Consider the following 12,092-nt stretch of genomic DNA (forward strand, 5'->3'; position numbering starts at 1 on the left):
AAAACACTGCTGGAAATTCCTGTCAGAATCTTAATCAATACTACTGATATCATTACAGCAGTATAAATTACAGTCAACTGATACAATTACAGTATAAATTATAGTCAACAGTTTTGACTAGAAATGCAAAACACAACCTCCTAGTCAAAGTCACAAATGAGAATGAGATTTATTAACTCCCACAAAAACATTTGGTTTGCACAGCAGAGATTGCTCCTTTACATAAAAGGATTATTGGTAAATTAGCACGATCCTTTTAGCTGTATACATTCCTCATGTTCCACAGCACCCTTAATAAATTATCCCCAGAAACTGGCTGCATCCAAGCTTGACTTAATGTTGTGCATATTTTCTCGACGTTGTTTGGTGTAAATATTTGCCTCCCCTTTTTGCAGCCGTTGCTTCAGAGCAGATTTTTGCTGCTTCGTCAGCTGACGCTTTATCTTCTGTTTCACCAGCTCCTAGAAACAAGCCCACAATTTGTCATCAAAACTTCTTTAAATCATTTAGCAACGCAACATGACATGACATCAGAATTTTTTCATGACCAGCATGAACATTCATGATTCATGATGTTCACCTTGACTGTAGAAATGAACAGAGCTCTTTCCTTGTAAGAAAAACATAAAACAGTTCAGCTGAAAGAGGAGATTCTCTGCTATGGACAAGGTCTGCATGGAGTGCTGTGTATGTGATCTCTGATAGTCTTCATTATAATAAATAGCATTTTAAATATTTTTATAATTCTGAAGTTAAACTTCAAGTGTGTTCCCTACTGAGATGCTAAATGCCACACCTTTCAGTGCAGAATACAGGCCTAACACAAAAATGTAAAAACTGATTATACTGCAGAACATTTCATGCCCAGCAGCAATTATTGGTTTGTGCTCTTTTTTTAGCACCCTGGTTATTCTGAAGTTTAGATTACAAAAATATGACTGATTCTAACAGAAAACAACAACTCTGTAACACAAGTGTGGCTAAGAGAGACGAGGAATTAGTGATTTATAATTCTTCCCCAAGGTTTTCCCATTCCATCAAACTGGAGTAGTTATATGAAATCTCATCTGTTACTTGCACCTGTGGCTCATTCTGAGCTCTGCTCTCCATTGTGATGGCAGTATCTGCCCACCACAAAAATAAAGCCATGCTTTTGTAGATTGTGGCATGGTCCCAGCTCGATTGCCACATTGCCAAGTGCACACTTGCATATTTTTTCTTGGAAGAAAAAGAGAAATCAAATTATTTTCATCCATTTCATCATGAAGGAGTCATATCTTGCTGGAAATCTGCTAGAATAAACTCTGCAAGGCACATACCATTATGACATGTAATCTAATGTAAGTTCACCAAATTCTACTGCTCAACTGCAGCACTTGGTTTAAAGACTCATCAGTCTTTCCACCATCACAACCTACATGTGTTCCAAAATTCCTGATACCAAGTAGACATTACACCTACTGCCTGCTCTGGGGTTGAACAAAAGCACATTAAATTCTGCTGAAAAAGTCCTGATTTATGTAATTCAGAAGGTCAAATTCAAATTGCCAAAGAGATTGCTGTTGAAGGCGAGTTCACAGAAATCTTTCAGAAAAGAATGTGAAGAAATCTCTAAGAAGAGAGGTGAGAAAGGCAAAATTAAATCTAGACTCAAGTATCCACATTAGAAATAAAAATATTAATTGTGCTGGCAACAGAAATGGATGACCTGATGCTGTTAGTGCATTACCATAAATCAGGTATTGGGTAAATGAGAGTTGTTGGTGTTAATACAGAGCTTCAGTGAGAGACTAAAAAGCAAAATATGAAGGAGAGTGCTGGAAAGCACTTCCTGTAAGCAGTTACAGCAATATCAGTCCTACTTTTCTGTGGGAATGGAAATACACACTGGAGATGGTAACTGTTTTTAAAGCTGATTCAAGCCAGAGAAGAACTTCAGAAACAGGTGCTAACAGCTATGTGCAATTTAAGGTGGTCTGAGGGTAAACTAGATGACAACATAACAAAGTAATATTTACCGGAGGAATGGTTGAACAGCTCCCAACACTTCTGACTGATGTGATGCTCTTAGTTCTTGTTCTGTGCCCAGCAACAGGAACAATACACTCTTCATTACTGAAACACATAAATCAATGTATTATCCCACTAGCAAGATAAACACACCTTTGCCTTTATGAGCACCCTGTTTGAGTCTTCACTTTCTGGGCTACAACCTGAAAACTCACAAGAGAACATGCAAGTTTTAAACATTAACACTGGATGTTCAAGACAGGCACTTTGCGAATAGAAGAATTTGTTGCACAACAGCCATGTAAATATCAAGCACAAGAACAGAAACCTCAGGGTACTAAAACACTTCAGATCCCGCACAAGGTTTTGACAATATTTAACAGAAAAGCAAAAGCAAATGAGGAGGAGTAAGATCTCTGCATCCACATACATGCTGGGCTGGCAAACTCAAGAAATATAATTTCACATGCAAGGGGTTAGTCTGAAGGCAAGCAGGAATTTTAAGTATGTCAGCAAAGAAATTAAAAGCCAGAACAACATACAAGAATAAAACACTTCAAGGAGCTTGTTCTTGATAATTCAGCTGAGTGAGTAGCAGAACATTTGCCTTTGACACAAAATATCTGAATTATAAACTTCCTCATGGAAGTTATTTAGAAGTAGTATTTTAACATCAAGAACTACTTTATTATCAATCTTAGCTCAAATGAAGAAAAAGGGGAAAATTCCGGCACAGAAAATAGATTGGTCTTTGAAGTGCAAAACATGTTTTCTCATTAGATAATACAACAGGGCTGGACAACCATACAACCAATAGGAAGGGTATTTACTGGTATATTTTCAAAATAAATTGAATTTTTAGTCTTCAATTTAAGCAAGGGTAGCTGAAGAGCAGTCCTTCTTGAGCTACTTGACACATTTACATTCTTGGAAGCAAGAAAAGGGCCAGACTTCTAGACAGTAAATGTGAATCTTTACCTGTAATGACTGAATTCCTCATTTAAAGCTGATGCGTTGACCAGCTCAGGGCACTCGTCCTCATTCTCCTTACCCTCACAGCACCCTCCTTGACCTGCCTGACCTTCCAGTTCAGCAGCATTTTCAGTTACTCTTTTGCCCTTAAAAGAAGTAATTGCAGAACTCTCTGCATCTTCACTGGGCTTCCAAGGCACAGCTGGCCCTTCAGCTTCTTCCAAGGCTGAACTCAACTCTGCCATATTTAGTCTTTGTGTATTTTCACTGCTTTCAGCTGTATCAGCCTCTTCCTCACTGCTGCTTGCAGCATTGTCAGAAGCTCTGCTTTCAGAGAAATCACCCACTTCAAATGTGAAGTCTTCACTGTTCTGTTCATTTTTGCTGAAGAAGCTGAACTCTTTCTCAGCATCCTCTGCAAGTTCTAACACTTCTGTATTGTCATCCTCATCAGAACCTGGGGGGTAAAGCAGTTCACCATCTTCCTGCATCTCCTTTGCATAGCCACTGGCAGCAATCTCTTTATCAAGAGAACACTCTCTCCTGTGAAAAAGGAGTGTTTTCTTTTAATATGCTAAATTTAATAAGCCAAGTTACCAATAAACTATATTTTGGGTTTAAAATGCTAACCAAGCTAGACTAAAATTACCACTAGTAATAAAATAGATACACTGTTGAAACACAAAAAATACATGATGGTGCTGAGCTTTAGGTGAAATAATAATTCAGAATATAATGCAAGAGAAGAAAACTCCTCCAGAAGACGATTTTATCTCCATAACCTGCATTTATAGTTGGTTTAGTTGGTTTTGGTTTTTTTTTTTTTTTTTTTTTTTTTTTTCCCAGGAAATTGTTCTACTTTAGCAGGAATAACATTTTGGTTTAAGTTCAAATCATGCTTAAGCAAACAGAAAGGCTGTTTAAAGTGCGGACCACACAAAGGCTGTTTAAAGTGTGGATCTCCTACGGAAAAGTGCTCAGGATGAAATAAAACTGTTTTCATTTTAAGAGTTTCAGCCTCTTTACACAGTTTCAGTGTAAGTTTTGTTCTTAAAATGAGTGAAAATTAAGTTTACTTTTCAGAAGGAGCAAAAGACTTTAGGAAGAAAAATTTAAATGTAACAATCCCTAAGGAGGCAGTCACTGTACTTACAAGCAATTAAAAATAATTTTAAAACAGAAACCCAAATTAATCCTCAATATATTAGAACTGTTAAAACTGTTAATTAAAATCCAACAGGCTGATTCTGCATCACTGTTAAAATTTCCTGGACATTCACCATTTGGATCAAGCTTTCATGTTGACCTCTCTTCCTTGGTTGCAAGAAGCCAAAGAAGGCAGCAGAGGGCTTTAAAGCACACTTGAAAACCACTTACAGTAACTTTGAAGAAAACACAGTAGAAATGAGAAAAATGTAACTTAAAATTACATTAAAAATAAAAATAGGCCTATTTTTTTATTTCTCCCACAGGCATCTCTCACAGGAATCCACTTTTCTCAGAAAACCAACATTAGTGCTGTAAGTAGAATGCAAATTCATCTGGTCATTTCTACCTGATGTCTTTGAAGGTTGGGAAGAGCTCACTCTCATAGTTGAAGCGTTTCTTGAAGAACTCCTTAATACAGTTAACATCTCTGTTAAAATACCTGTAAAAGTACAGAAGTGTACAAATAAAAAATCAGTGAAGTCTATTGCAATAAGAAGCATTTACGCTGCAAGGTTTTATTTGAAAATTATTTCGATGAGTGATCTCAAGCCAAAAGGCTAGGAAGGGAAAGCGGATACAGTTAATTTCTGAGTGTTTCTTAATCAAACAATATTATTATCTCTCAGAAGCAATTAATCACATATTTATTCTGCAGAGACATTTCTACTCATTCTTTGTTTGGAACATTACTTGTGCTGCATCACAACAATGGCAGAAAAAGATTCAGGAGAAGACTTATGGAAACAAGTCATGGTTGACTGTTTGCTGTCATCAGCATTTGTCAGATTCACCTGGAAAACACCTTTAGATCTAAACCTACCATTCTGCATTTGCATGTGATGTTGACATCATCTGAGGAAAATCAATCAAAGTGACATGGTCATTATTATCCAAGATGAGATTAAACTCATTGAAATCCCCATGTATCAGACCATGATTGGCAAGTTTTACAATCAGGTCCATTAATTCACTGTAGACAGCAGCAGGATCTTCCACTTGGCGCACCTGGCACCTGAAAAGTTAAGTAAAATTAAATAATCAGAACCTTGAAATGCTTGATTTAAAAATACAGATAAAGGATATAAAATACACCTGACAGAATGCCAGAGTAATTCAAATTAAAAGGGCCCTCAGATCTCTGGTCCAGTATCCTCTTGAAAGCTGAGTCAAATCTGAGACCAGACCAGAGCGCCCAGGTCTCCTGTCTAGTTGGGATAGAAAACTTCTGGGAATGGAGAGAGACAGTGAAACCTTCCCAACCAACTTGTGCTACTGCCTCTCTGTCCTCAAGAGGAGAAAATATCTCCTTCCAGGCTGAACCTCCTATCCAGGCTAAACCTCACCTGAACTCACTCACTGTATCCCGTTGAGCACTGATGTCATAATGCATTATGTAAATAATGGAGCAGCAAACTTTTATGGTTCTCCTGTTTTAGGTAATCTTATCGTATCATTAGGAGCTAAATCTTCTTATGCTGAAATTCAAATGGCCTGTGGCATTTTCGTTTACAAAATCAGATTTTCTAGATTATGTTAGGAAAAGAAGAAAAACTAAACTTCCACTGCCACAAGGAACTTGAAGTGTTCTGTTTACACAATGGATGTGGAATTATTTAACAAATGAGGGTGGGAAGTCTTTTCCACATTATTCTTCAACTGTTTTACTCTAGAATTAATTCCCTTTTGATTAAACTTAATATGTTGACTCCTATACAAGAGAATGGATCAGTTTGTTCTATAAATAGACACTTTAAATCTCTGGATTAGACCTGTGTTATTGTATGAAAGAGACAGGCCTTTTGCCTTCAAAACCAAACCAATCCTTCACCTACAAACCTCAAAAATATTTAATGTTTCTAGAGGTTGGAAAACTCAAGCAAAATAATCTTTCTCAAAGGTGCAAAACCAGATTATATGTGGTAGTCTATATAAACAGTGCAGAAGTGAGTTACAAACTCACATGTATTAACAGAGCAAGGATCACAAAGTGGAGCTCAGAACATGAGCAATATTAATATTCTATATGCGAAGTAACATATAGAATGTGCAATTTCTGTGTAGAAAACAAGGAAAAATCATAACCCTGTTACTTTTTCTAAGGTTGCCAGGGTCTCTGTAACACAGAGAATTCAAGCTTCACTACTTACAAAGGATATCCATCAACAAGTTCCATAACAACTGCATGCCTGTTGTAGTCTATGGGCTTTGGAACAGAAAATTCTCTGTCATGCAAAGCCTGGAAAGAGACAACACATTGAAAAATTAAAATTAAATAGTTAAGGAAACATTACACACATTGACAAACCCACACATAAGATAAGCAGTACATATCACTGCGATAGCAGCATATATTGCCCAAATCACATGCCTAGGAAGGAAAACAGCCTTCCAGCCACTGGAACTCTCACTGCAAAGACAATAAAATTCAGAAGTTTAGACAATGAGTGCACTGCCTACAGTTTAATTATCGTGCAACTGGAAGAAAATCACAACAGACTGGAGAAATGACAGAACCTTACCTGATACATTATCCCGTGGAATCAGTAATAGAAATAGGAAATGGGGTGTTTGGCATTAGAAAAGAATTCTACACTAAGCTGCTGCCAATACACTCCTGTCTGATTAGTCAACCTATGCTCAGTTGCTGTGAACACAAGTATGTGCTTGTTCGTGTGTGTGAACACAAGTTCATTCCTAAACAGTAATAATCAGCTTTATACCACACTGAAGATTAAGATTATTAGGTCATAATATTTTGAAGCAATCCTGTTTGCATTTTCTAGCACAAATTTAGTCATTCACTGGATTCACTCAACTTTTTAATGGGTTCATTCTGTTGTTACCAGTGAACTTTTCTAAAGACTCCTAAGTTATAGCAACATAAATGCAGGTTTTGTTACTTAAGTATTACTGCTTTTCAGCACTCAATTAAACCTCCCTCAATCCACTGCTCAGGGAAACTGACCCCCACAATTACATTCCTACAAGTTCTGACCACATAAGGCTTAACCAGCAGGACCACCTGGACAGAGGTTCTAAATGATGGTGTTAGTTCTTTCTCTCTCTGTAAAGGTCACTGAGACAATTCATCGTGGTTCTTTTTTTACAAGAACAAGAAAATAATTTCATATATATTACTCCTGAATAACACAAAAGGAGAAACAAACACTAGGTTTTTATTAATAATTAGTTTTCAGATATCATCTTTCATCCCTATACAATATTTGTGGTTTTTTGAAGCAGGTAGGAAACCACAGAATTCAAGGTTAGCAGTATAATGAAATCTTTTCTCACAGCACAGAACTAAGTGTGCCTTTTTAGATCAAAACACCAGTTTTGATCTGAAAGATTTCCCCCAACAGCACAGCAACAAGTGAAAGCTTGGTAAAATAAAAAACAGGTTCATTTTAAGAAATGACAACTGCTTCCTAATTTATGCAACACAATTTGAAAGAAAAACTGCAAAACTGGTGATATAGAACTGTCTATCCATAAATAACATCATTAATTTGAAATTCTCTCATGATACCTGAATCTGTTCCATGTGATTTCAATGGCAAAGCTTAATTTTGGCACTGGGAAGTGTACAAAGCATGTTGTATTGAAACTTTCTGAAATGTATACTTTAAGTCCATGAGGGGAGAGAAAAAATGAAGCATAAATCCTACCAGTACTGTGAACACAAAGTGATCAAAAGACAGCCCGAGAGGCATCTTCCAACCTGTCCCACCATTGCTGGCTCTGTGTGAGTGGCCACCTACCTTCATGTAGGCAAACTCCTTCATTGCTGCTATCCGGGACAAGTACAGCCAGGACATTTTGTGCCTGTGGTTATGGTAGTCACGTTTGTTTTTCAGGTTTCGGAAGGAGGTTCTCCCCAGCCGGTGTAACTTCAGTGCAAACTGTTGCTCCTCTTCATTGGCAACAATGTAAATATCTAGAAAATACATAACAGCACAGATCCAAGAAATTAACCACATCTAACAAGACAGATGAAAAAGTGCAGTGAAAGTTTGTTACCTCACTCCTCAACCTTTCTGATCCGCAAGTTTTAGCAAAGGCAGCTGATTACATAGTGTGTATTAGAGGTTTGAACTTGAAGAAATTACTTTTAAAGAGTTCATAGTACTCCAACAGAAGAAATGGAGATGGATCCGAAGTATCTTTCAGTGCTCTGATGTTCTTAACCACGTCCTGGAACAGCTTCTCCTTCCTGATGAATGGCCAGATAACTCAAGGGACAGACTCTTAATTTAGTGTTAACAAATACCCTAAACTTAATTTCTAGCGTTTGTCCCAAATAATCGCGGTCTCCAATTACAGAAGTCACATTCTGTGTCAAACTACATGAACATAACAGGAACCAAGATAGTGTTCCGATAGTTTTGAACCTATTTGACTTTACTACCTTATTTTTAAGTGGGATGAAAAAGCTGAAATTATCTTTTTGCTAAATGGTTTGAAACTCTTCACAAAGCACAACAAAAGCAGCACCTGCCTGCAAAGTACCTTCTTTAAATAATGAACTAAGAAACTAACAAACTGGGCAAAATGCAATAACAGTGTTGTAAAAAAATACTCAAGTGTAGCCAGAAGCCTCACAAGGCACTTCAACATGCTATGTTTAAACACATCTTGGTGTTTGACAGATTAATTTATCTGCCTGTCCAGAGGAAAACTCCCCTAGTTTCTAGCAAAATATCTGCAGTATTACAGATGTGTTTGTTTTAAAAAATTATTTTAAATGTCATTTTATTTTACCTGATTCTTTGCCAACACCCATCTGGTTCCCCACAGAATTGATGACTTGTCGGGAAGAGAGCGTTTTCAGAGCCAGGTAGTCATATCCTGCATTAGTTAACCGATAACCCTGGACAGCTGGGTAAAAATAAAATACATTTCATTCCTTGTTATGCATACATCACATTTTAAAAAAATCTCAGTTTAGTCTTGTTTCTTGTGGTACGTAACACCCAAGTAATATTTCAGCCCCTGGCTCTTAGCAGCCCCATGTGACTGAATGGTGAAGATATTTAAATTGGATTGGAGCAACCCTCAGTCCTCTGAAGAACTGGGACAAAAGGGAGAGGTATTTCCCATAGACATCCCTGCTGTGTTTGCAAGGCCAGATCCAACTAAAAGGCTGGAGGGAATGGGAAAAGGCCTGCACAACCTTGTAATATGGCAGATAATAAATACTGCTTTACCAGCTGTTCCTGAGGCAATTAAATGCCCAAGGATTGTGCAGTCTGTTCCAGAACTGTGACGATATCACTCACTTGGGTTGATTCCTACATGCACTGGAACACTGCTTCAAGTGATGATTTTTTTTTACCTTTTTCTAGCAAAAAAGAAAGTTAACTGTTCATCTTTTTTCTGTCTCTCACTTCTAAAGACACAAGCAGACACACAGCACCTGGTGCTGCACAAACCCACATTTCCAGGCTGAGTCCAAGAGGAGGAAAAACAACCACTCTGGGCACTCCTACATCCTAACCTGTTGGGCAGGTACCACTACGAGGCACTGGGGACAGGATAAGAAAGGGAGTCCAACACAAAATTCAAACTCACTTTTAGTTCGTTCGTAAGCCAGAAGTTTGTGCTTCGCCAACTCTCTCAAAATTTTATTACAGCCACCATGTTTAAGGCTGGCAATGGAAGCAATTAAGCTAGCAGGAACTATTTCATGGTTCTTCATGCCCATTTCCACCTAAAAGAGTAATTAAAAACGGATTTGTCACTCCTATGTTGAAGTACAATGAAGTACAGATTCTGCCCAAGAGTAAAATCCCTTTTCAAATAGGCAATTTTTAAAGACTACAGATTTTAAGACTTAAGTTTCTACATTTTAAGCCTTAACAAACCTTTCCATTTCCTTCACTGCTCCTTGGCAGTTTATGTACAACCCACCCAGGGAAGTTCTTCAGTGCCAGCCACGACACGAGTAACTAATTAGATTTCAGTCCCAGTCCCGGGGAGCAGAGAGAGCAGAGACGCTGGGGATGCTGCCTCGCCGTGATGGGTCTGCGACTACCCGGGCATCCCCAGGGACTTCCCTGGCATCCCCAGAGAACCCCCAAGCAACCCCAAGAACTCCATGTCCCTCCTCATTCCCCCCAGCCGAGCAGGCGAAGAAGATACCGGCCCGAACCCGGTCTTCCCCAGAAGAGGCCAGCACGGAGGCCCAGGGGAGGCAGCGGCACCACAGGCGGGTCCCTCCCGCCGCGGCTGCGACACCGCTCGCCCGGCCCGGCCCGGCCCGGCTGCCCGTGCCCGCTCACCGCGGTCAGCACCCTGAAGTGCTCCCGGGACAGGTACCGCAGCATCACCACGTTCAGCTTCCCCATTACCGCAGCGGCAGAGGAGCAGGCACGGGAAAAATAGGAAAAGAAGGAAAAAGATCAGGAAAAGGATGAGGAGAAAGATGTGGCGGAAGAGGAGAAGGAGCGCATGCCGCGCATGCGCAGCAGCGCCCTGGCTAGGTCCTGGCAGCTGCGTGCGCTGCCGCGCTCCGCCGGGTCCCGCTGCGCCCCGCCCGCCACCGAGCCGGGAACCCGAACCGAAACGCAGCGAAACTCTGCTCCGAGCTCGGCGGGACCCTCTTCCATGCCTCCCTGCTGCGGGGGAGTTTTTTGGGACGCCCGTGCAGCTGCCAGGAGCTGTTCCCCTAAGGAGTCCTTCCCGTTCGGCACGTGCCGCTGTGGGACTGTGTGGAATGTCAGGGAACGGTGCGGTAGTGTGGCTGGGAAAGAGCTCTCGTCTCCGAAGGATAACCCGGTGTTGCCAACCTGTTTCAACACAAATCCAGACGTTTTGGCAAGCTAATGTAGAGAAAAACTCTTTGATCTTCATTTACGTTACATAGCGAATATTTCACTAGGAGAAAGTAAGGAACGTTCACGTTCCACCACTTAGACCCCCGTAAAAGCAAGTTTTGAATGCCAAAATGTTAATACTTGTTGCAGTTTCCTTCACGTTAACATATTAGAACGTAGTCTGGCATATTTCTTGCTCTGCCTTTTTTTTTTTCTCCTTTTTTCCCCACTGTCCGTTGTAGGTTTGAAAATAAGAAGGCAAGATAATTTTCATTTCTCTCAGCCAGTCATCTGTGTTCAGCTGTCTATTCAGCTATCTTGAAAAAAGAAAAAAAAGAAAAAAACAATAAAAACAATCCAAAGAGCAGAAGACAGCCCCACCAGGTGCACATATTGTGAACAAAGTCCCATATTTACTATCTGCGATCTCTGACTCTTACATCCCTTGTAGACTGTATGTTTGCTCATTAAATTTCCATCCTTTATTGTGGTTTGTAAATTTTAGAGACTCTGCAATTGTTACAGATTACAGGCAATTTTAATCTGTCTGTCTTTGTTTTCATCTACCTGCTAATGCCATGGTCAGTACTCTCAGATGAGTCCATTTCATAGACACACAACAGGAAACAGGCTGAGCTGCATCCTCCTAAGTACTTTGATTTTGGCCCAATTCCTCATCGAGCTAACACAAAACAAGCATTCCCCTTTTCCAGGCATATCTAGTAGCAAATTAAGACCATTTTTTCCTACTTTATACTGTTTTTTAAATTCTTTTAAGAACCCTTGTCTTTCCTGCCTTGCTCTGATTCTAGAGCCGTGAACCGAGAAGATCTTGTCACTTATTCTGGAACAGATTTTGCCACCTGGTTAGCAGGGGAAGAAAGAAGAGAAACTTCCAGCTTCAGGAGACAGGGAAATGAAGACAAGAGGCTTGGTGTCCTTGTCCAGCTTTCCATTATGAATTTATGACCTTTCTCTATATTTTCCTTTGTAATCTGACTGCCTGAAGAACCAGTTCGTAAATTCTGTGTTCCTGATATATCACTATTCCATTTGCCAATAGAAGTAAAAAGAGCCCCAAAGAAT

At 39.6% G+C, this 12,092-nt stretch overlaps 1 protein-coding gene across 1 annotated transcript; it reads right to left on the reverse strand.

Annotated features, from left to right (window-relative positions):
- Positions 1-151: 151 nt before the first annotated feature.
- RIOK2 (RIO kinase 2) lies at positions 152-10,678 on the reverse strand. Its single transcript, XM_068178586.1, has 10 exons — positions 10,473-10,678; positions 9,763-9,901; positions 8,953-9,069; positions 7,953-8,128; positions 6,339-6,427; positions 5,012-5,203; positions 4,538-4,630; positions 2,989-3,525; positions 2,019-2,115; positions 152-461 (listed from the first exon to the last, which is right to left on the reverse strand). Exons 1-10 carry the CDS (start codon positions 10,536-10,538, stop codon positions 300-302), a joined length of 1,668 nt encoding a protein of 555 aa, XP_068034687.1. The 5' UTR covers positions 10,539-10,678; the 3' UTR covers positions 152-299.
- Between the last annotated feature and the right edge of the window lie 1,414 nt (positions 10,679-12,092).

The sequence above is a fragment of the Anomalospiza imberbis genome, unplaced genomic scaffold, assembly GCF_031753505.1.
Source record: "Anomalospiza imberbis isolate Cuckoo-Finch-1a 21T00152 unplaced genomic scaffold, ASM3175350v1 scaffold_50, whole genome shotgun sequence".
NCBI lineage: Eukaryota > Metazoa > Chordata > Aves > Passeriformes > Viduidae > Anomalospiza > Anomalospiza imberbis.